Source organism: Plecotus auritus (assembly GCF_963455305.1).
Source record: "Plecotus auritus genome assembly, chromosome: 10".
Lineage (NCBI taxonomy): Eukaryota > Metazoa > Chordata > Mammalia > Chiroptera > Vespertilionidae > Plecotus > Plecotus auritus.
The window spans coordinates 54,438,506-54,462,897 of NC_137785.1; the positions used below are offsets into that span (position 1 = coordinate 54,438,506).

A 24,392-nucleotide genomic window follows, 5' to 3' on the forward strand; every position below is an offset into this window, starting at 1 on the left:
GGTACACCTAGGTCGGCACGCATGGTTCACCGTGTTTCCAGGGAGCGAAGCCTCATTATGGTCTCAGCTCAGGGAACTGACCCCCCTGCCCCAATCGCTCCAATCCAGGGGGACCCGGAGCAAGGACACAGTGGGCCATCTGATGGATGTCCAAGGATGGCCAGCCAGGGCAGGCTCCGGGGCAGGGTCCTCTCCCCTCTCTCGTGGATTGGCACTTCTGCACACACCTGTCCCTCCTCTGGCCCTGCCCACGACGCGCTGCCCCAGGACCGTCTGCACGGGTCGCTCTGTGCCAAACCAGCCCTGGTCATGACAGCGCTGTTCCAAGCCACCACTCCCAGAGTGCAGTCTCAGAAGAGCGTCCGGTTGGCTCAGTTCACTGGCTACTGTGCTGTCCCTATTGGCCAGTGGCCGCCCCCCCCGGCAGTTGGGCAAAGCCATGCAGCTCCCATGGGACGTCTGTGGGGTGGTGCCGGGAGAGATGTCGGCTTGTTCCCTGCGTGCCTGCCCCTGGTGAGATGTCACGGCCACCCTTCCAGCTGCCATGTTCACGCCTTTCCTTCCCTGTCAGGGTTATCAGGACCACCGCCTACTTGCTCTACAGCTTGCACTTGAACTCGTGCCTGTATTACTGGGCATCGGCCTATCAGGGCATTGGCTCCACCCACTGGGTGTACGATGGCGTGGGAAACAGGTGAGCCAGCCTTCCTCCAGGGCCATATCCCCGCACAGGGACTCCCATACACTAGTCCCATCCCCGCATGCTCCCCAGGCCTCCTCCATCCCAAGGAACCTCCATCGTGATGAGGTTGAGGGGCCAAGTCTCCCATTCTCGCTAAGCTAACATCTGAGCCCCTGCCAGGCAGAGGGGGCACAGACATGAACCAGACCTGCTGGAGAGACCCTGCAGCGTCCCGGAGTCTAGCAGAGATGGCAGAGTCACCGCATGTGTGCATTGGGGTGGGTACCCCAAGGGCACAGCTGAGCGGGAACGAGGCCACAGAAACCTCAGCACAGCTCCCCGGCGTCCCTGGCCCAGCGGGGGCTGGCCAACAAGGCGAAACCTACTTGCCCTTTTGGGCCGGCATGGCTCAGTGGTTAAGCATTGACCTTTGAACCAAGAGATCACGGTTCCATCCCCTGTTGGGCACATGTCCAGGTTGAGGGCTTGATCCCTGGTGGGTGTGTGTGTGCAGAAGGCAGCCAATCGATGCTTCTCTCTCATCATCGATGTTTCTGTCTCTCTCTCCCTCTCCCTTCCTCTCTGAAATAAATTTTAAAAATATTTTTTTTTAAAAAAGAAACCCACTTGCCCATCCAGAGAGCTGCCATACACTGTGCTCAAATGATGATGATGATGGTGGTGATAGTAATGATAATAGCAGGAACCACAGAGCAGTTATAATGTGCCAGTCCTGCTAACACAGTCGCTCACCTAATCCTCCCAACAAGCACACGAGAGAGGTACTGTCATTGCCCCCGTTTCACAGACCAGGTAACAGGTGTGCCGTGACCTCTGAGGGCAGCACAGTTCCTACGTTAGAGAGCTGGGATTTGAACCCAGGGGAGTGGCTACAGTGTCATAAATGCCTGCCTGCCTGGGGCTGTAGAGGTGGAAGGAGAGGTCAGTTCGGAAAGATTGCATTTGATCTTGGTCTTGGCAGGTGGAGCGAAGGGGCAGAGAATGCCTGGGGGAGGGAGCACCATGAAGAAAGGTGTGGAGTTGCAGGACAGTGGAGTTAAGGAGCGGGATGCAGTCTTGTGTCCCCGGAGGGGACGGGGTGTGGAATGACTTGGGAAGGTAGGCGGGGCCTGGTTGCCCAGCAGCCTCCCTACCTGAGCAGTTCCAGCCTCACCTTCTAGGCCTTCGCTGTCTGATACTGGAGCCACTAGCCACACGGGCTACCGAGCACTTGAAACGCAGGTGCAACGGAGATGTGTGGGACAGACTAGCTTTCGAAGGAGAAGTCCCTGGCTTTACTAGGATTCTCAGAGGAGTCTGTACCCCAGCAAGCTATGGACCCACGTCCTGGGGCTGGGCCTGGCACCCCCATCGCGGGCACAGGGGAGGAGTGGCCAGCAGGGAGGGGAGAACAGGGCCTTCCTCCTGTAGAGCCCCCGGGAGCTTTTGGTGCTCAGCATGGCAGGCACCCCTTTTTTGGCAACACTGCTCTTTTCCAAAGGAAACCCTACAGGGAGCCCCGATATATGGCCAGAGCACAAGTAGCAAAAGAGGATTCCTTTACAAGTCCAAATACCAGGGATAATTATCATTTTCATAACAGCGACCATTTGTCGAGTGTCTGCTATGGGCTAGGGCTTGAGGATCCAAGTTCCTACATATCTGGTCCTTCATCCTGCAGGGTCCCCACCGACCCGGTAGCACGGAAGACAAGGCTGCAGGGAGGCCCCTGAGTGTGCCAGGCCAGGGGAAGGTTCCTCCCACCAGGAAGGATTTGGGGAAAGGCTGAGGTTTGCTGACATCACGCCTGTTTTCTTCCTGTTGGCTCCGCAGCTCCCAGCTTCCTTGCTCAGTCCAGCTAAAGGCTGTTCCTGCGCCCTCTGGTGGCCAGGGCCGGTATGACAGGGGACCTCATAGGGCCGGCCTGTGTTGTCCTGAGATATCCCTGCGCCAGGTGGAAAGGAGGGACAGGGCGGCTCAAAGCCCTGCCCCCCGGCCTCCAGCTAGTCAGAGCCAGAGACCCCTCCTCTACCATTGCCAACCACTGCTTCTCACCCCCATTACGTGTTTGCTTGCCTGTCCCCACTAGATGGTGAACTTCTTGAGGACACGGGAGCCTATTGTTCCCACAGCAGGCACGTGGCAGGTGCCAGCCACAGGGAAGGCTCTGACGGCTGGCATTTACTGAGAGCCCACCTGGGCCAGGTGTTCTTCTAGCACCTCAGCTGTCCTCGTGGTCACCTGTGATGGATGTTTTATTTTCTTTTATTTTATTGATTTTTTTACAGAGAGGAAGGGAGAGGGGTAGAGAGTTAGAAACGTCGATGAGAGAGAAACATCAATCAGCTGCCTCCTGCACACCCACTGGGGATGTGCCCGCAACCAAGGTACATGCCCTTGACCGGAATCGAACCTGGGACCCTTGAGTCCGCAGGCCGACGCTCTATCCACTGAGCCAAACCGGTTTCGGCTGTGATGGATGTTTTCTATGAACACACCCACTTGAGGGAAGGAAGCTGGGGCTTGGTCCAGCTTATGCAGCTGGAGGGTAGCAGCGCTGGGTTTGCGTCCAGGCAGTCCAGCTTCAGGGCCCCGTGTTCCTTTTTTTTTTTTTTTAATATATTTTTATTGATTTCAGAGAGGAAGGGAGAGGAAGAGAGAGATAGAAACCTCAATGATGAGAGAGAATCATGGATCAGCTGCCTCCTGCACGTCCCACACTGGGGGTCGAGCGTCAATCTGGGCATGTGCCCTGACCGGGAATCGAACTGTGACCTCCTGGTTCAAAGATCGATGCTCAGCCTCTTGCACAAGCACATCTGTCAGAGCCACGCCACCTGGGTCGGCGGAGCGGGGCCTGTGATGCCTGAGCCGCCCTTCCTCTTCCTCCCCAGTTACATTCGCTGTTACTACTGGGCTGTGAAGACCCTCATCACCATCGGCGGGCTGCCCGACCCCAAGACGCTGTTTGAAATTGTCTTCCAGCTGCTGAACTATTTCACGGGCGTCTTCGCTTTCTCCGTGATGATCGGACAGGTAGCTGGGTCACTGGCCCGGCTTCCCACACCTGCCTGCGGGAGCGTGCCCACCTGTGCCTGGGCCTTTTAGACTAAGCCTGGGAGCCTGGGCTCGGGGCCCATCCCCTCGGGGCGGTGGCTTCCCTGGGAAATGCCCCTCCTTTGGGAAGTCCGGAGAGCTGGCTGAATGGTTTCTGCAGAGGCTGAGGAACGGGGCTGCACCCTTGGAGAGAGCAACCCCTGGGGCGGGGGTTCTGATGTGCTGGGGGCGTATCTCGCATTCTAGTCAGTGCAGGACTCACCGGGCATATTTCCTGTAGCCTGGGGTCCAAGTGCCCCTGGCACCAAGTGGCTGTGTGGTATCAGCATCAGCCCAGCCCCTGGGACCTGAGGCTGCCCAGGGGGCCAGCAGCCTCGCCCCCAATTACCCCCCCTCTCTGGAGACAGTCGCCGCTAGCAACTCCTTCTCTGGGTGGACATGGGCCTCCCTCTCTCTGAACCCCCACTGCACCCTGGTCTGTATGAAGTAAATGTGCCCGTGTCCCACGTCCCCAAAGCCCATGGAACGGCCCCATTCTGACCCAGCGGCTTCCTTACCTCCCCCTCTCCTTGCCCCAGATGAGAGACGTGGTGGGGGCCGCCACGGCGGGGCAGACCTACTACCGCAGCTGCATGGACAGCACCGTGAAGTACATGAACTTCTACAAGATCCCCAGGTCCGTGCAGAACCGCGTCAAGACCTGGTACGAGTACACCTGGCACTCCCAAGGCATGCTGGGTAAGACTCCCCCTGCAGGCACCCCGCCCTCCTGGCCCGGCCCTTGTCCTGTGAACCCAAGGCCAGCCTGGGGCCTCTGTTGGCTGTGTCCCTACATTTAAGTGAGAGGGGCCCAGGAGCCCTGTGGGGCGCCCGGAGCTGGGGCACCAGGAGGCCCTGGAGACTTGAGGGGGCTTGTCTTCTGGGCACTCTGCCCACCTCACTCCACCCACCTCGGAATGGGCGCTCATCGGAGATGGGAGTACAACCGAGTCAGGAGAAAAGGAAACCTCTCTCCCTCTCCCCGCCCCCCCCCCCCCCTTCTCTTTGTCTCCAAATATATACATACGTATGTATAGATTTCTTTGTAAATTTGTGCTCAGTAATTCTTCCAAAGTGGGAGAATCTTACCTGAAATTTCTTGCAGATGTAGAAAGATTTCCACAGATTCTAAAGGGAACCCTTAATGGAATCTGAATATGCTAACCATATGTTAATTATTTAAATTTTCCCAGTTTCCTTTTTATCTCTGGGAGCTATTCATTTTGTTCTCAGAGCCTAGACGTGATTTTGGAGGTCTCTGAAAAGCCCGTAAGCCACCCTATCGTGCCTCAGAGCCCCCCAACTTCTCCAGCCAAATAAAAGGGCCCGTTGCCTCTGTGGGGTTCCCTCTGGTCTCAGAGAAGCCACACCTGAGCCTAAGGTCGTGGCAGTCCGTGGCCACGAGTGTCAGGATCTTGGTTACTATCCGTTGCTAGTGCCTGTGACTCTACAGTTTACAAGGGATGCTTCATTACCTCATTCCCCACAGTGACAGCTTTGTGACATGGGCATCTCACCCCCTTTCCCAGGGGAGCAGATCACCAGAGGGCTCTGACCCGCCCAGCCTTGCTCAGAGCTGGAGCCCATAAATCATCGGGTGCAGTGGGTGGGGCATCAGGGTGGGGACCGGTAGTGCATTTCCTGTCTCCAGGGACCAACATGCATCCATGCCAGGCTCTCTGCCGGGCACCACAGACCTCCTGGTGGGCAAAACAGGCTCGGCCCTTCTCATCCTGGGACAGACTCTGGCGCCCATGGCCTGGGTGGCTCCTGCGTCCATCCCCCGGGCTTCGTGGCCGTGGCAGGCCACTGCTTCCCCAGCCTCCCTGTCCTCGCCTGCAAAGTGGGGGTTATAGTAGTGGGCACCTCTTGGGTTGCTGGGAGAATGAATGAAATCATCTTTGTAAAGCGTTCTGTAAAAACAGTGCTCGCTCTAGGTACCTGAGGTCTTGCTGATGTTTTCATAGTGTGAGGAGGGAAGATAGATCGTGTACAAACAATTGCAATGAAGGGTGTGATAAGTGCTACGGCTCAGGGACTGCTGACGTCATAGCTGGGGGCCGCATCTCCAGGGAAGGCCTCCTGGAGGAGGTGACATTAGCCTTGGTTTCTGAAGGACGAGTGGGAGTTAACCATGAAGGTGCACACAAGGGAGTGGCATCTGCAAAGGCAAGAGAGGGTGCTCTCCTGTCTACAGTGGGTCTGGTGAGAGGGATGGTGTGGCCAGGCCAGGGGGCAGTGTGGATGGGCCGGGTGCAGTGTGGATGGGGCCGGGTGCAGTGTGGATGGACCGGGGGCAGTGTGGATGGGGCCGGGGGCAGTGTGGATAGGCTGGGTGCAGTGTGGATGGGGCCGGGTGCAGTGTGGATGGGGCCGGGTGCAGTGTGGATGGGCTGGGTGCAGTGTGGATGGGGCCGGGGGCAGTGTGGATGGGGCCGGGGGCAGTGTGGATGGGCCGGGGGCAGTGTGGATGGGCTGGGTGCAGTGTGGATGGGCCGGGGGCAGTGTGGATGGGCTGGGTGCAGTGTGGATGGGCCAGGGGCAGTGTGGATGGGGACAGCTACAGTGTAGACGGGGCCAGGTGCAGTGTAGACGGGGCCAGGTGCAGTGTGGATGGGGCCAGGTGCAGTGCGGATGGGGCCGGGTGCAGTGTGGATGGGGCCAGGTGTAGTGTGGATGGGGATAGCTACAGTGTAGACGGGGCCAGGTGCAGTGTAGACGGGGCCAGGTGCAGTGTGGATGGGGCCAGGTGCAGTGCGGATGGGGCCGGGTGCAGTGTGGATGGGGCCAGGTGTAGTGTGGATGGGGATAGCTACAGTGTAGACGGGGCCAGGTGCAGTGTAGACGGGGCCAGGTGCAGTGTAGATGGGGCCGGGTGCAGTGTGGATAGGGCTGGGTGCAGTGTGGATGGGGCCAGGTGTAGTGTGGATGGGGATAGCTACAGTGTAGATGGGGCCAGGTGCAGTGTGGATGGGGACAGCTACAGTGTAGACGGGGCCAGGTGCAGTGTAGACGGGGCCAGGTGCAGTGTAGACGGGGCCTGGTGCAGTGTGGATGGGGCCGGGTGCAGTGTGGATGGGGCTGGGTGCAGTGTGGATGGGGCCAGGTGCAGTGTGGATGGGGACAGCTACAGTGTAGACGGGGCCAGGTGCAGTGTAGACGGGGCCGGGTGCAGTGTAGATGGGGCCAGGTGCAGTGTAGACGGGGCCGGGTGCAGTGTGGATGGGGCCAGGTGCAGTGTGGATGGGGACAGCTACAGTGTAGACAGGGCCGGGTGCAGTGTGGACTAGGCCCACGTGGCGGTGAGGAGCCTGGCTGAGCCTCTGATGTCGCCAGGGTCTCTTTTGCAGATGAGTCGGAGCTGATGGTGCAGCTTCCAGACAAGATGCGGCTGGACCTGGCCATCGACGTGAACTACGACATCGTCAGCAAAGTGGCGCTCTTCCAGGTACCCCCACCGCCCGCACCTCCGGGCTCGGGGAGGCTGAGCCCCGCCTTCCTCTAACTGGGCTCCTGGCTGCTCCCCACACAGGGCTGTGACCGGCAGATGATCTTTGACATGCTCAAGCGGCTGCGCTCTGTCGTCTACCTGCCCAATGACTACGTGTGCAAGAAGGTGAGGGCCCGAGGCGGCCACGGCGCCGGCTGGGGTTTACCCCTGGCCCCCGGCTGTGGAGAGCTGGGCTGCAGGGGGCTGTGGGGGCCCAGTGAGGTTGGGGCGCAGGGAAGGTGGGATTGGCAGGGAAGGGGAAGAGTGGCCGTAGCTCCGTGCGCTGGTCAGCCGGCCGCGGGGATCCTGGTTCCGTGGCACGGGAGGCTTTGCCGGCTCCAGGCACTGAACTCACGTGAGTCTCAGGCTTTGCTCCCTGGACACGGGGTCGTGGGGGCCAGGACGAGGAGCCCCACTTTACAGAAAAGGGACGTGCGGAGCCTGAAGAGGGGCAGGGCCATGGCTGGGTGGATGGAACTGTTACCAGGATCTTGGTCCTGCTCTGGGGAAAAGGGGGCGGGAGGAGAGGTGGGACAGGGCCAGGCTGCAAACTGATGCCCTTGCATAGATGTTTGTGGGTTTCTTTCCACCTAACCTTTTTTAAAGTTTTATTTTTATATATTTTTTATTGATTTCAGAGAGGAAGGGGGAAGGAGAGAAAGAGATAGAAACATCAATGACGAGAGAGAATCATTGATCGGCTGCCTCCTACACGCCCCTCACTAGTGATCCAGCCCGCACACTGGGCATGTGGCCTGGCAGGGAATCGAACCGTGACCTCCTGGTTCATAGGTCCATGGGCCCGCATCGGGGTGTATAATGGGAATTTGTAAAGCACCGTTACACCTGCCCCATTGCATCTAGCCTTTTCCGGCACCCACTAACTCCCCACTGCAGTCCTGTTACCGAGGCAGGCCGAGGGGGGCGGGGGTCATTCTCCCCAGTCCACAGATGGAGAGGCCGAGGCCCCACATCACACACCAAGTCGTGGCCGGGCCGGCCCCCAGGGCAGGTTCCTCACGCCGTGCCACCGGCCCAGCCCTGCTGTGTCTGTGGTCGCTTTTGGCAATGACAGAGTTCCCCTTCTCGGTTTCAGGGGGAGATAGGGCGCGAGATGTACATCATCCAGGCGGGGCAGGTGCAGGTCTTGGGCGGCCCTGATGGGAAGTCCGTGCTGGTGACGCTGAGAGCTGGATCCGTATTCGGAGAAATAAGGTCAGACGGGGGGAGGGCGGGAGGGGACGTGGCCCATGGGTGGGCCTCATCCTCGGGGCCCCGGGGGGTCGGAGGGAGCCGCTGAGGATGCAGCCCGGCACCTGCTGACATGCAGGTGACATGCTCTCACCGGTGTGGGGCTGACACGGGTGGAAAGGAAGACAGTAGGGTGATCAGAACCGCAGCCCCCAAAGGGCCTCACCCCCCCGGCTCCTCCTCACCCAGCCTGCTGGCCGTCGGAGGCGGGAATCGGCGCACGGCCAACGTGGTGGCCCACGGGTTCACCAACCTCTTCATTCTGGACAAGAAGGACCTGAATGAAATTCTGGTGCATTATCCCGAGTCTCAGAAGTTACTCCGGAAGAAGGCCAGGTACTTTTTCTTTTTTCTTCTTTTTAACTAAAGAAGTCCATGGAGCCCTGGTTGGTTTGGCTCAGTGGATGGTGCGTCAGCCCTCGGACTGAAGGGTCCCGGGTTCGATTCTGCTCATGGGCACGTACCGCATTGCAGGCTCGGTCCCCGGCCCTGGTTGGGCTGGGGCACATGCAGGAGGTAACGGATTGGTGCGTCTCTCTCACTCAGATGTTTCTCTCTGTCTCTCCCCCTCCCTTCCACTCTCTCTCTGTCTAAAAAAAAAAAAAGTGTGCATGGGTGCTTTAGTGCGCGTTCCTGAAGGACTGAGACCTCCTCTCCCATCACCGCAGGACCTTCCCGTGTTTCCTTTGGCAAGTGCAGGCAGGTCCCTGTGGGCAGCGGCAGACCGCTGCTGTGAGTGGGCATTCGGGCTGTTTCCGGGATCCTGTATAGGAGCAGGGCCGCAGTGAAGAACCTCTGCACCCATACTGGGGATTGTCAGGGAGCCGGTGCTTTCTTAGAAAAGCGTAATTTTGCTTTTAAAAGGTCGGGTGTTCAGTTGCGTGACGGAGGCCACATGGTCGGTGGAGGACCCTCGTCGGCGTGGGGGGGCTGACAGAGCTCAGATCTCCTCCAGGTGTGGTCTGGGCTGTGTGACCTTGGGAAAGGTACTTAACTTTTCTGGTCTCGGTCTTCTCCCCTGTAAACGAAGGGTAACCGTAAATCCACCGCTGCGTGCGTCTCAGCAGGGCGCCCCTGTGGGAGGGCTCAGTAAGAAGGTTAATCATGATGGTCCCTCTTTATCCGTCAGTTCCCTCTATAATTCCCCCACTGGATACTTGCTAATGCACATATCCGGTGTCTGCCCTCCCTTGCCATTTATCGCACCTTCTCCTTTTCCACTTCATTCTTTGAAGTAACGCCGCACGTAACAACACGCACAGAGCGTGGTCCTGGTAAAAGGAACTGAGTCTCCACCATCTGTCCATGCAGCACCGTTTATTGAGGACGTAGTGGGAGGCCCTGGGGACACAGCAGAGACTAAACAAAGCTAGCATCCTAGGTGTGGGGGGCGGGGACGGACAACGAGAAGTGAATGGTTAGGTGATGTGTCCGCTGGGACCAGGGCTCTGCGGAAACACAAAGAAAGCCACGGGAGGGGACACCCAGGGAGGGAGCTGCTGGGATAAGGCGGCAAGGAACAGCCGTTCTGAGCTCCACGGCGACCTGCACAGAGGAGAGGAGTGAGCTGGGGCGCTGCCTGCAGGGAAGAGCATGCGGGGCAGAGGGAACAGCATGTGCAAAGGCCCACGAAGGCGCAGGCTCAGTGTGTGTGTGCAGACCAGCAAGAAAGGGAGCACAGCTTGCTGTGGGGATGGAGGAGCCAGGGGCTGGGACGGGGGAGGGCCTGTAGGTGAAGCCTGGTGATGGCTCCGCCTGGCGATGGGGCGGGGAAGGAAGCCGCCCTGTAACTCGCCTTTTCCAACCCCACCCCCCCCCCCCCCCCCCCCGCCGGGCTGCTCTCAGAGAAGCCGCTGGGCCCTTCCAAAGGGCGGGGAACCTCAACTTTCCCCACAAAACCCCCCACTTCCCCTCTTCCCCCCGAGGGCTGGGGAAGTGTGGTCAACACTCACTATTCTCGGATCCTGTATTTGCGATTCGCCTCCTCACTAACGTTTATTTACACCCCCAAACCCACACTCAGGGGCGTGTGTGCGTGCGTGCGTGGGCTCTGCAGGCACCGCGGAGCAGCGGAACACCCAGTGACCCAGAGTGCGTGTTCCCAGCTGAGCCGGCGCAAGGGGGCGCTCCGCCCTCTCCTCCCAGCGCCTTCTGTAAACAAGTGTCTTTTGGGGTGGTCTGCTACGTGCCGCGGTTTTTACGTTTCTGTGAAATTTTTTGGTGCTCTCGCTACTTGAAAAGAAGGCCGGGGGCATGCCTCCGTTCAGGCTCGGGTTGGGGCTGCCGGCCCTGGGCTCGTGGTGAGTGGGTCGGCAATAGGATAAATGAGATGTCTTTAAGCAGAAGCACCCCGGAGGCAGGTTATGTATCAGGCGTCCTCAAACTATGGCCCGCGGGCCACATGCGGCCCGCCGAGGACATTTATCCGGCCCGCCAGGTGCCGCTGCCTTCCTGCTTAGCAGCTGACTCGTCCCGGGCCCGCAGTGCGCATAGGAATTTGTTCATAGTTTGTTTGTTTTTAAACTATAGTCCGGCCCTCCAACGGTCTGAGGGACAGTAAACTGGACCCCTGTTTAAAAAGTTTGAGGACCCCTGTTATGTATGGATCGGCTGATGAAGATGTGTTGAGAGGCACATAGAGCCCTCATCCCGATTCCCCCAGCGGCGACCCTTCAGGAGTCACTGATTCCGTGTTTGCAGGGACTTTGTAGAATGTACCCACGTGATGGGAATTGACTGTTTATGTCTGAGAACTGGCCCCAGGGCCCCCTCTCCCTTCCCCCACCCCCCGCAGGAAAGCCAGGCTCAAGTGGCATGCCATCCCACCCGCTGGGTTAAGTGAAGCTTTGCCAGATCAGCCAGATCCTGCAGAGGCCTGGCTCCTGACCTGCCTGCAGGACGGGGTGGGGGTGGGGGCAGCCAGAGGAAGGAGGAGGAGCTGATTCTGGTTCTCTGGACAACACGTTTGAGGAGAGAGGCAGGGGGCCACGTAGGAGCGCTGTCCATCAAAAGAGAGACAAGATCGCCTGGCTGGTATGGCTCAGTGGTTGAGCATCAACCTATGAACCAGGAGGTCATGGTTTGATTCCCAGTTAGGGCACATGCCTGGGATGCTGGCTCGATCCCCAGTAGGGGGTGTGCAAAAGGCAGCCGATCAATGATTCCTTCTCATCATTGATGTTTCTATCTCTCTCTCCCTTCCTCTCTGAAATCAATTTAAAGAGAGAGAGAGATGGGGTCTGAGAACCACAGGGCCTGGGGGTGTCTGAGTTGGTGAGAGCTACATGTGGGGTTCTGTCTGAGCTCCCCACTTTATGGGAGACCCATGGCCCCAAATAAGCGAGGCGCTCAGCTCTTGGACTTGGCCCCTCCCTACTGGGGATCGAGCCAGCATCCCGGGCATGTGCCCTGACCAGGAATCAAACCATGACCTCCTGGTTCATAGGTCGACGCTCAACCACTGAGCCATACCAGCCAGGTGATCTCGTCTCTCTTTTGATGGACAGCACCAAAATGTCTCATGCATGCCCCTTCCTTCAGGGGTGAATGCTGGATCCTAATTATAGTGAAATGCATGTCATCTGAAAACGGGGCTCACTTGCCTCAATCTGGAGGTGCCCCAGAAGCCCGCTCAGTGTTTCAAAACCAGAGCCAGCCGCCAGCCCTCGCGAAGGTCCTGTACACAGTTCCTCTGTGTCGCTTTCGTCCCACTCCGAGCCTTCCTGCAGACGGGTGTGCGGTGCGCTGAATTACGGACTCAAATAACACGGGTGACGGTGCCGGGCACGGAGGCGGCCTCCGATGAGTGATCACGTTGGTATTCTCCGGGGGGAGCCCCAGCTAGCTAATGCAAGTCTTGGGCAATTAATATCGATACGCACAATTCCAATCCATTGCCTCTGATTAGAGAAGCAGCCAGCGGGGCCTCCTTTGTAAACAAACAAGTTTTGCTGGAAGCCCGATGAATGAATTGGCCAATTAGTGGTCTCCGCTCTGCTAGACTGCAGGCGAAATGCATTTGTTCCTGAGCCAAACCGCTCATCATAAATGCGCAGCGTGAAGAATTCCTTATGAGAGGCGGCGGCTCCGTTAGATGGAAAAGTCTCTCCTCATTTAGAGAAGCCGGGTGACATGCCGCATTTAATCTGGGTTGTTATTCTGTCTCTTCCCCTTCCTAGCAACCTTGGACACGTCAACCCCCCCAGCACCCCCCCGCCCCCGCTTTCTGGGCCTCCATTTCCCCAGCTCTCATAGGTACAGGAATCCCAGCCCTTCCCGTGTCACAGGAGTGTTGTCAGCATCCAAGAAGATCATGCCCATGAAGTTGCTGTGATCATTAAGGCCTGGCGTGCTGGGGTCAGAGGTGTGGGTTTGAATTCCAGCTCTGCCACTTCCTAGCTGTGTGACCTTGGGAAAGTTACTCGCCCTCTCTGGACTTCCATATCCTCATTTGAAATGAGGGGACATAACAGGACCTACCTGAGGACTCCTGGGAGACTTAAATGACAGAGGGCGCTGTCAGTTATCCCTGCTGCATAACAGCATTACCACAAATGCAGGAGCTTAACGCCACACGTGTTTAGTATCTTAGCGTTTCTATGGGTCAGAAGTCTGGGGACGGCTGGGACGGGCCACTACAGGGCTGTAGTCAAGGTGTTGGCCAGAGCTGGGTTTCCTCTCAAGTTCAAGTGGGGCAGGATCTGCTTCCACGGTCACGTGGTTGTTGGCTGAATTCAGTGCTTGTGGTTGTAGGACTGGTGGCCGCCCTCAGGTTCTTGTCCCATCACTTCCCCCCATGTGGGCGCTGGCTTCATCAAAGCCAGCCAGGCTTGTCCTTGCAAGACGGAGATCGCCATCCTGTGTGACATGTTCATAAATGTGACATTTGATCGCCCTCGCGGTGTTCTATTGATTGAAAGTAAGTGGCATGTCCCACTCACCCTCAAGGGGCGGGGATCACTCAGAGGCAGGATGGGGGACCGCAGAGCCACCAAAGAGCTCCTGTGGAGGACTGAGCACAGGGCCTGACGCTACAGACGCTCAGTAAGGGCTGAGCTGGTGCTGGTGCTGATGCTGATGTGACAATGAAGCCAGAGAAAGAGAAGCAAAGGGCTTTGGGTCCTTTCCCATCTGGGCCTCTTATTTCTGACTAGAGGCCCGTTGCATGAAGATTCGTGCACTAGGCCTTCCTTCCCCTGGCTGCCGGCACCGGTTTTCCTCCGGCACCCGGGACCCAGGCCTTCACTCTGGCCACTGCCTTCCATCCTCGCTCCGGCCGGAGCCTTCAGTCTTCTCCGCTCCAGCTGGAGTGCCGCTCTATAGCTCCCTCCGCCCCCTGCCCTCCCCCTCATAGCAGGCGTCCCACCTGCCCAGCTGCTCCATTCCTGTGTATGCAAATTAACCTGCCATATTTGTTGGGTTAATTTGCATACCCACTCCTGATTGGCTGGTGGGTGTTGCCGAGATACAGTCAATTTGCATATTTCTCTTTTATTAGTATAGATTCCATTATTTCCTGTGTGACCTCAGGAAAGTTGCTCAATCTCTCTGAGCCTCCATTTTCTCATCTATAAGGTACAGACAATAAGACCCACGTCCATTGTTCTGATCATTCAGTGAGATGCTATGCACGAAGCCCTTAGCGCTGTGCTTGGCTCAGAAAATACACTCAGAAATGGTTCGCCAGCACGGCCGTTGTGGCTCAGTGGTTGAGCATCAACCTATGAACCAGGAGTTCACGGTTCGATTCCTGGTCAGGACACATGCCTGGGTTGCGGGCTCGATCCCCAGTAGGAGGTGTGCAGGAAGAAGCTGATCAGTGATCCTCTCTCATCATTGATGTTCCTATCTCTCTCTCTCTCTTTCCCGTCCTCTCTGAAATCAATAAAAAAAATATTTTTAAAAAATGGCTTGTCAAACAACCACCACCATACAAGTCCAATTCTAAGAGAGCACTATGCAAGCAAACTTTTCCTCTGTCCCTGAGTGTGCTAGGGACATTCGTGAACGCTGCGTGCTGGGGACATGAGTGGATGCTGCATGCTGGGGACATGAGCGGATGCTGCGTGCTGGGGACATGAGCGGACTCTGCGTGCTGGGGACATGAGCGGACTCTGCGTGCTGGGGACATGAGCGGACTCTGCGTGCTGGGGACATGAGCGGACTCTGCGTGCTGGGGACATGAGCGGACGCTGCGTGCTGGGGACATGAGCGGACTCTGCGTGCTGGGGACATGAGCGGACGCTGTGTGCTGGGGACATGAGCGGATGCCGTGTGCTGGGGACATGAGCGGATGCTGTGTGCTGGGGACATGAGCGGATGCTGTGTGCTGGGGACATGAGCGGATGCTGTGTGCTGGGGACATGAGCGGATGCTGTGTGCTGGGGACATGAGCGGATGCTGTGTGCTGGGGACATGAGCGGACGCTGCGTGCTGGGGACATGAGTGAACACTGTGCTGCGTGCTGGGGACATGAGCGGACGCTGTGTGCTGGGGACATGAGTGGACTCTGCGTGCTGGGGACATGAGCGGATGCTGTGTGCTGGGGACATGAGTGGACGCTGCGTGCTGGGGACATGAGCGGATGCTGTGTGCTGGGGACATGAGCGGATGCTGCGTGCTGGGGACATTCGTGAACGCTGCGTGCTGGGGACATGAGCGGACGCTGTGTGCTGGGGACATGAGTGGACTCTGCGTGCTGGGGACATGAGCGGATGCTGTGTGCTGGGGACATGAGCGGATGCTGTGTGCTGGGGACATGAGCGGACTCTGCGTGCTGGGGACATGAGCGGACTCTGCGTGCTGGGGACATTCGTGAACGCTGCGTGCTGGGGACATGAGCGGACGCTGTGTGCTGGGGACATGAGTGGACTCTGCGTGCTGGGGACATGAGCGGATGCTGTGTGCTGGGGACATGAGTGGACGCTGCGTGCTGGGGACATGAGCGGATGCTGCGTGCTGGGGACATGAGCGGATGCTGCGTGCTGGGGACATGAGCGGACGCTGCGTGCTGGGGACATGAGTGAACGCTGCGTGCTGGGGACATGAGCGGATGCTGCGTGCTGGGGACATGAGCGGATGCTGCGTGCTGGGGACATGAGCGGACGCTGCGTGCTGGGGTCATGAGCGGACGCTGTGTGCTGGGGACATGAGCGGACTCTGCGTGCTGGGGACATGAGTGGATGCTGTGTGCTGGGGACATGAGCGGACGCTGTGTGCTGGGGACATGAGCGGACTCTGCGTGCTGGGGACATGAGTGGACGCTGTGTGCTGGGGACATGAGTGGACGCTGTGTGCTGGGGACATGAGTGAACACTGTGCTGTGTGCTGGGGACATGAGCGGACGCTGTGCTGTGACATAAGTGGACGCTGCTTTCTTGCAGGCGCATGCTGAAGAGTAACAGCAAGCCCAAGGAGAAGAGCGTGCTCATCCTTCCTCCCCGGGCCGGCACCCCCAAGCTCTTCAACGCCGCCCTGGCCGCAGCGGGAAAGATGGGCGCCAGGGGGGCAAAAGGCGGCCAGCTGGCCCACCTCAGGGCTCGGCTCAAAGAGCTGGCTGCGCTGGAGGCGGCTGCCAAACAGCAGCAGCTTCTGGAACAGGTAATGTGGTCGGGAACCCGGCCACCGATCCGCGTCCACTCTGTGCCAGGCAGAAGGAAGGCCCGGGGACCTCTGAGGGGACCCACATCCCGTTCTAGGGGGTGTTTCCTTCCTTCCTGTCCGTCAGGGCGCCTTTGGTGCAAGGGACAGTGTAAGCTCATATTCACTTGGGAAACCGGAACTTACTGGGTGGAGTAATTAAAAAGTTCGGGCAAGTGTTACCGGGAAATCCCCATTGGGCTCGGGCTGCCTGTCGCTGTGTCCAATAGGAAGGCGGGGTTGAATCATATAAGGTGTTTATTGAGAAGGCCAGCCAACCAAGAAGACAGGGTGCTTACAAGCATCAAATCCTGCCTTCCAGCAAGGTGCAAGGGGCAGGAGTATAAAGGGGAAGGGGCCAGGGTGCTACGTGCAGCCCCGGGGGTCCACAGACGTCAGCTATTGTCTTTAGTCATTGATGAGATGATGTTGACAAGATGATGTTTTGACTCCTGGTGGGTCGGCCTGACCATGCTCATTGGTTCTGCTTGCTGGATTCACAGCTGAGTCACCTCCTCCATCGCTGAGCACAGGCCTTGAAAAGGAAACTTGAAAAAAACTTAACTCCCTTTTCTCATAGAAGAAACTTAACCCCCTTTCACATAAGTATATGTGTTCTAAGACTTAAAATAACATGATTACTTTTCAGATGAATTCAGGTGCTCTACCTATCAGGTTATAGGTCCCCCTCTCACAAGGCTGGGCCCAAAGCTCAAATGATGCCTACAGGACGAGGTGTATCACCTCTGTTTTCCTGGGAGAGGACTCCATTCCCGGGCTGGCCCCAACAGAAAGTGTAGCAGCTCCAACAGAAAGAAAGCACCTCTTTCCCAGTAATTCCAGCGAAAATCCCAGGGCTCGCTGTCATTGGACAGAATTGGGTCACATGTCAATTCCTGAGCCATTCAGTGGGGTGCTCCCCAGAGGCCTGGCTCACATGCCCCGCCCCACGCTGAGGCGGTGGAGTGGCTTTCCCAAAGGGAAGTCCTGGTGTGGGCAGTGAATGTCCCTCCCTCCCCAGATAAAAGTGATGTTCTCCCAGTTAATGTTGTGTCTGTTGAAAAGATTTGCAATTTAAAAGACTTGGAAAGGCGACAGGCACTGTGCAGACTGCTCCCGCCCCCATAAATCTAAAGGGAATTTTAAAATTAGTTCTGGGGCTTTTTTTCTGTGACTAATGCCCAGAATGCCAATTAGAATGATTGCATTAATTATGGCTGCTCATTACTGTCCTGTAGGGAGGCTGCCAGGAAATGGGGGGATGGGCTTAAGCCGGAGCTCGGTAGCAAGGGAGGGGGCAGCAGGCCATGGGAGACAATTCTGAGGAGGCCAATGAATTCGGGGCTCAGTGCAGGCTGGGGTCAGAGTCCGGGAACCCATCAGAAGCTAGGGGACAGCAGGAGTCCGAGGAGTGATACCTGGGTTTCCAGAGGCAGTCACCACTGGCCCCAGATTGAGGACAGACGTGACTGTCTGGCTCACCGCCTGCCAAGGGCGACATCAAGCCGGCTGGTTGGGGTCTTTAGGGCTGGCTGAGCTGACATGCGCTCCCAGAGTGTCCTCAGGACAGTGACGGGCTTGATCTGAAACAGGCTCCTAATGTTAGCTGTTCACCGAGGCAGCTCGGAGACAGGAATTACACTGAGTGGCCAGATTATTATGATCTCTGAACGCATAATAATCTGGCCACTCAGTGTGTGTGTGTGTGTATGTGTGTGTGTGTGTGTGTGTATATATATATATATATATACACACACACACACACACATACATATATACATATATACACACACACACACACACACATATAAATATATACATATATACATACATATATATATATATATATTTTTTTAGAGGCCCAGTGCATGAATTTGTGCATGGGTGGGGTCCGGCCAGCCTGGCTAGGGGGAGGGGACATGGGCGGTTGGCCAGCCTGCCTGCTGGTCGAACTCCTGGTCGAGGGGACAGTTTGCACATTAGCCTTTTATTCTATAGGGTATACACTGAGTGGCCAAATTCTTATGCGTTCAGAGATCATCATCACCTGGCCACTCCGTGTAAATGTGCACGCGTGTTCCAGTAAAAGGCATTTCCCCTGCAACTTAGAACCAGGGCAGAACGGCGGAGTGCAAGGGGCTCTTCCGTAGCCGACCAAAGACACAGGTCCAAACCCCGGCTCTGTCACCGCCAGCTGTGACCAGTATAGCTCCTCAAGCCTCCTGAGCCCCTGATTCCTCAGGGTCGCCACATAGGGTACCAGGGATGAAGCGGGAAACCAAGGATGCCTTTTACAAAAGCATTTGGAACACGGCGAAGGCCTGGACCAACTGTCCCATGATTCTTCGGGTCCCATCAAAGCAGGATGCTTCAGGAGGTCCCATAGCGGGCACCATCTGGGCATCCTGCCCTGGGAGGGTGTGTCAGAGCTTAGAGTGGGCAGGGGAGGGGGGAATAGGGGTGACAAGTCTGCAGACACATGGGACAGAGGACGTGACATGTCCCTCAGGACGCCTTGGGTTCTAGGAGCATCTTGTCCCCCACCCCCTGCTCCCCTTCCTTCAACACCTTGTGACTTGAACCAACTTCAGGGGTCTCTGTCCCTTTAATTCTGCATGATGACTGCTCTCCCTTTAACTCAGCACCATTTCAAGCGGGACTTGGACATCTGTGGACCCCGGGCCTCCTGGTCTGGGGCTGCTCCCTCCAGGAGGGGCCATGGGTACCCACAAAAGCATGGGTTTTCAACCAATTCCCTGTGATACACAGACCGTGGCCAACACCCACAGGGGCCCGCAGGCTGGAGGCTGGAGGTACCCACCGAGTCCCCAGACGTGGGGCTCAGCCCAGCCTAATGCCAGTGGCCCTGTGGATCTCAGCCTTTGAGACTTTCCAGAAAGGGGGCAGGCCACAGCTGCTCCAGCCCTCATCGGCCCTTTCCTTGTCTGTTTAGTTTTTCTCATCCACCAAGGAGCACGCAGCCCTGGGAACTGGGTGGGCAGGGAGAGGCTCAGCTCTGTGACTCAACAGAGACCTAACATATCTCCCCAGGACCTTCCAACAGAGATTTTAAGTCTTAAACGTCCCCGATAACATAGCGTCTCTATAAGTAACCCTGACGGCTCCGCCCAGGCCCCATCCACTAGTTGTACCTGCTGAGCTCACCATCCTTTTCCATGGGGGTCCGACGAGGGGAACAGGGAGGTAGCTAAGATCCCTTGGACATTCTGGCCTCACCAGTCACCCTTTTGGGATTCTAGGCCAAGAGCTCGGAAGACGCCGCGGGAGAGGTGGGCTCTGCCGCCCCCGACCAGCCTGTACCCCAGGAACCCCCGGCCCCAGGCTCTCAGCCACCCGCCTCGCCAGGGGGCACCGAGAAGGAGGCAGCTGGTCCTGAGGAGGAGCACTCGGTGCGGATCCGCGTGAGCCCCGGCCTGGACCCTGGCGAACAGATCCTGTCGGTGGAGATCCCGGAGGAGAAGAAAGAGGCCGAGTGAGGTGCCCACCCCCACCCCACCCAGCAGCCCAGCAGCCAAGACGCTGGTCCACAGTGGTGGCCTGGGTGGCCGGCCCTCAGCTAACTGCTGGCCCGCATTCCTCTCCCACACCAGCTTCTCTCGGGCTGGTCTTGACGGCACCAGATTTCCTAGTGTCCCTAAGTTCCCACCATCACTTGAGAACCTTACCTCCCTTGACGAATATTTTCAAGAACAAATATTTTTTTCTAATTTGCAAGTTCATAGGCAGAGGCTAGAATGGGGCTTTAACACCAGGGGACACTTTGTTAGAGGTCAAGGGTTTTGAATGTTGGGGTTTCCCTTCAGGAATCTGTCTTCCGCGTTCCAAGGAGAGGAAACAGAGAGGCAGGCGTTGTACTGTCCTTTTTTCATTTTATGAATTTTTAAAAATATATTTGTTATTGATTTCAGAGAGAAAGGGAGAGAAAGAAACATCAATGATGAGAGAGAATCATTGATTGGCTGCCTCCTGCACGCCCCCTACTAGGGATCAAGCCCACAACTCAGGCACGTGCCCTTGACCAGAATGGAACCTGGGGCCCTTCAGTCTGCAGGCTGATGCTCTATCCACTGAGCCAAACCGGCTAGGGCTGTACTGTCCTTTTAACTCACAGGGAATCGGGTACCTCTCACCCCATGTCGGATGCTGTCTCTTTTCTTTTTTTTTTTTCCCCAGTAATTTTTTATTGATTTCAGAGAGGAAGGGAGAGGGAGGGATAGAAACATCAATGATGAGAGAGAGTGATCAATCAGCTGCCTTCTGCACGCCTCCTACTAGGGATTGAGCCCGTAACCCGGGCATGTGTCCTGATTGGGAATTGAACCATGACCTCCTGGTTCATAGGTCAATGCTCAACCACTGAGCCACACGAGCCGGGTGAGCCAGTGTTACTTTTCACTTGATTTATTTGGGAGAGTCTTCCCTTTCAGCACATAAAGGGTGTGCTTGTTTTGTTATAATTACACTCCAGTCCGTGTCTGGAAATATCATAACATCGAACTGCTCTACCGTTCACACGCATTTGCATTATTTCCCATCTTAGGCCGTTAAACAAAATGCTTCAATAGAAAATCGCACACAGACATAATTTCACTGGTAAACACTATTTCTAAATAGGAGAAGTCTGGAGGTTTGGGCTAATTCTTTTCCTTTATCATTCCCATTTATCATTCTCATATTTGCATTATGCATTCTAATAGAGGTCCAAGCATAGAGAATGCTTTCATCTTGAGCAAGTACTTCAGATATAGCAATACAGTAAGCGTATTGCCCTTCAGTAGATAACAACCTGTTTCAAGGGCACCCTCACTGTGAGATCCTATTTTATGAGGGTGTTTTGTTTGTTTTTAATATATTTGTATTGATTTCAGAGAGGAAGGGAGAGGGAGAGAGAGATAGAAACACCAATGATGAGAGAGAATCATTGATTGGCTGCCTCCTGCACGCCCTTACTGGGGATCGAGCCCACAACCTGGACATGTGCCCTGACCGGGAATCGAAACTGTGACCTCTGGTTCATAGGTCAAAGCTCAACCACTGAGCCATGCCAGCTGGGCTATGAGGATTTTTTAATATGAATGTACTTATTCTTTTAGATCTCAACCCTTGAATGTATACTGCTTATTATATAGAGCGAGAGATTTTTGAGGTTCCCAAGAATTGTTCTGGAAAGAAAATTGATTTTGAGACGAGATTAACAGTGTCAATCTCACTGCGCTATCTCATTAAACTGGACAATGTCACAGAACTTGGATATTAGGTAAATTGAGTTGGAGGCTGGCATTATTCTTCAAGCAGAATCAGATGGGCTGATCGCCCAGGTGTGGATGGAACAACTCAGAAACACTAATTCTGCCGCTGAACCGGGACCTATATTTATGCCTGTGGAATCTCGACTGATTTAAAATGTCTCAGCGTTGCCTGCATTCGGATAGAAAATGAATAGCAAGCTATTTTTTTTTTCTAACTACATACACATTTTAAATAAAATGAAAACCAAGAAGCTGCTTAAAATTCCATTATCAAAATGTGCTCAGCTACCTGGAATATTTTCAGCTGTTTTCTTAGTAAATGGGAGCCCTGCCTTTCACGCTCTGGCTTTCATCCCATTACAGTGCATTTTAATTAAAAGAGGTTAAACCGGCGTCCCTGGCTTGTGGATTCATTTCGGAAACTGACCATGCATGGCAGACACTTTTGTGAGGAAAACTCCGCCTCCGCCTGGCTCAGGCTCCCTGGCCCATCCCCACTGCCATCTCTGGGACTGTCCCCCGGCCTGCAGTCCTGTGGCTGAGTGACATCCCGGTGGCATACCTTACCAACCTCCCTGGGACCTAGGATTCTAAGACACCGACCCCGCCCCCCCCCACCCCCCCGCCAAAGAAAAATACCCAGCCCCTTTGTGTCTGGTCTCACCTATTGGCCTCACCCAGCCCATTGGCCTCATTCAATGGTGCAGAGTGCTGACCAGCACGGGCCGTGGGTTCCGACTGCCTAGCTCCACCCCCAGCTGGACCATATCCGTGGATGACCATGGACTGCTCTGAGCCCCAACGACCTCATCTATGCGATGGAGATAATACACTCACCGCACAGGGCCACTGAGATGATCAGATAAGAGACTGGCATCGCCCGTTGGAATGGGGATGAGGACGCAAGCGGCTTCCATCCCCGTCTGCTACCCCCGTCTTCTCTGACTTCTGCCTCTGCCCTGGGTTACGCATAGAAAGGGCGAGATCGGTTCTTCCTTTGCTCTTTAATGAGAGTTAGTGCTGAGGCCTGGACACATGTTAATTACAATAATCCAAGTCACAGCTTTCCTCACTATCCATGAATGTATTTAATCCAATTTCATTAGCGTGTCCCCCCCCCTCCCCCGCCCAAGACCCTAAAACACCTTCACCAAGGCTTCCTGTCCAGGTCCCATCACGCTGCTCCGGGCGAGGCCAGGGCGGGTTTCACGGGTGGCTGACCTGGTGCTCAGAAGGGCCCTGCGCTTGAGCGCTCTGCTGTCTCCATCTTTAAGTTCTGGAAAATTCTGGACGGCGGGGCCCTGCACTTTTATTTGTCCTGGGCCCCACGGATCAGCCCCTCCTGGAATACCACCTGCCGTCTGGAAAGGCCCGCGGGAGGGGAGACAGAGTGGGCCTCTCCTACTCAGCCTCCATCTCCCAGCTCCCACCTCCCAGCCACAGGATCCTGCTTCCCTGGAAACGGCCCCTGTCAATCACGCATCGTGTCTCCAACGTGGTGCCTCCAGCCAGGCCCACGGGCCCAGCGGGCCTCTTTCGGTCAGTCTCCCGTTCAGTCGCCTCCTTGCTGAGTAGCGAATGTTGAGCGTGACTTCCTCACTAAGTGAACCCCGATTCGGGGCAGCAACGTGCCCAGCCTTGGAAATGAGGCCCTGGTGTCGCCAGTCACTGCTCTTCTGACCCCTTACACCCGATACTCACTTTCCCAGCCTACCCTGTGGCGGGGATGGGCCTTTGACCCGGTTCCAGCCAATGAATTACGAAGGCAAGGATGATGGGAGGCCTTCTTAGGAAAAGGAAAGCCCCCCATTCCTGCTCTCCATCTCTCTTCCTGCTCGAAGTCCTGCTGGGAGACTGTATTTGGAGCTGCAGCAGCCGCCTCGTGCTGGGAAGCGCAGATACCCACTGGTGAGTTGCCACCCCACCCCCCCACCCACTCATCCCCGTAGACAGTGAAATGCCTTTCTTATTGAAGCGGTTCCCGCCACCATCTCTGTTACCTGCCGCGGAAAACCTCCCGGCAGGAGAGCAATGGGACGGGAGGAAAGGGAGGCGGGTGGGCATGCATTCCGGCCATGACGTGTACACATTGTGGATGTCACATCCCTCCCACCCTGGATTCCTCCAACACCCTTCAGAAGAGGAGAGAGGTCCGAGCGCCCTTTTTACTTATCCTTTCAGTAGGCACGCGGTGTCCCCTGCCAGGGGCCTTCCCGGTCACCACGGTCTAGTGCCAGATGTAGCAAATAAAAATACAGGGTGCCTCCATTTCAGATAAGCAGCAGATGGAGGGTTTTTCCTGTTCAGCATACGTATGGTCTGTTCACTATTTGGGATATATTTATGCTAAAATTATTTGTTATTAATCCAAAATTCACATAAAACTGGGTGCCTTGCATTACCTCTAGCACCTCTAGCGGGCTGGGGTGGCCGCCTCCTCGAGGGCCTGGGCCCTGAGGCATTCCAGCACTTCCCAGACAGAAAGGCTTCGGATTGGATGCCTCATTCCCTCCTTCTCCAGAGCAGGTCATGATTGGCGGCGGAGGAGGGAGAGGACCCGCCCCATTCTGTGGGCCGGTGTTTGGTTTTTAATATTCATCGTTATTAACTTTATTCTGAATGCACATAAGAGGTGTTCTACAGATTTCTTTTTTTTTTTTAAATATATTTTATTGATTTTTCTCACAGAGAGGAAGGGAGAAGGATAGAGAGCCAGAAACATCAATGAGAGAGAAACACCAATCAGCTGCCTCCTGCACACCTCCCACTGGGGATGTGCCCACAACCAAGGTACATGCGCTTGACCGGAATTGAACCTGGGACCTTTGAGTCCGCAGGCCAACGCTCTATCTGCTGAGCCAACCCGGTTAGGGCTCTACAGATTTCTTATGAATTACCTTTATGTAAATAACACATCACCCCACCCGCACACCCGAGAGGCCAAGGATCCACCAAGCAGCCAAAC

The 24,392-nt window shown here is 56.1% G+C and overlaps 1 protein-coding gene across 1 annotated transcript in view; it reads left to right on the forward strand.

Annotated features, from left to right (window-relative positions):
- The window catches only part of CNGB1 (cyclic nucleotide gated channel subunit beta 1), a 36,004-nt gene extending 14,190 nt beyond the window's left edge, over window positions 1-21,814 (forward strand). Inside the window, exons 13-21 of the mRNA XM_080645858.1 lie at window positions 572-694; window positions 3,577-3,718; window positions 4,318-4,477; window positions 7,129-7,226; window positions 7,311-7,394; window positions 8,365-8,483; window positions 8,709-8,855; window positions 15,902-16,118; window positions 19,418-21,814. Coding sequence (XP_080501984.1) covers window positions 572-694; window positions 3,577-3,718; window positions 4,318-4,477; window positions 7,129-7,226; window positions 7,311-7,394; window positions 8,365-8,483; window positions 8,709-8,855; window positions 15,902-16,118; window positions 19,418-19,654 — 1,327 coding nt within the window. The 3' untranslated portion in view covers window positions 19,655-21,814. The remainder of the gene's footprint in view (window positions 1-571; window positions 695-3,576; window positions 3,719-4,317; window positions 4,478-7,128; window positions 7,227-7,310; window positions 7,395-8,364; window positions 8,484-8,708; window positions 8,856-15,901; window positions 16,119-19,417) is intronic.
- The last annotated feature ends 2,578 nt before the right edge of the window (window positions 21,815-24,392 follow it).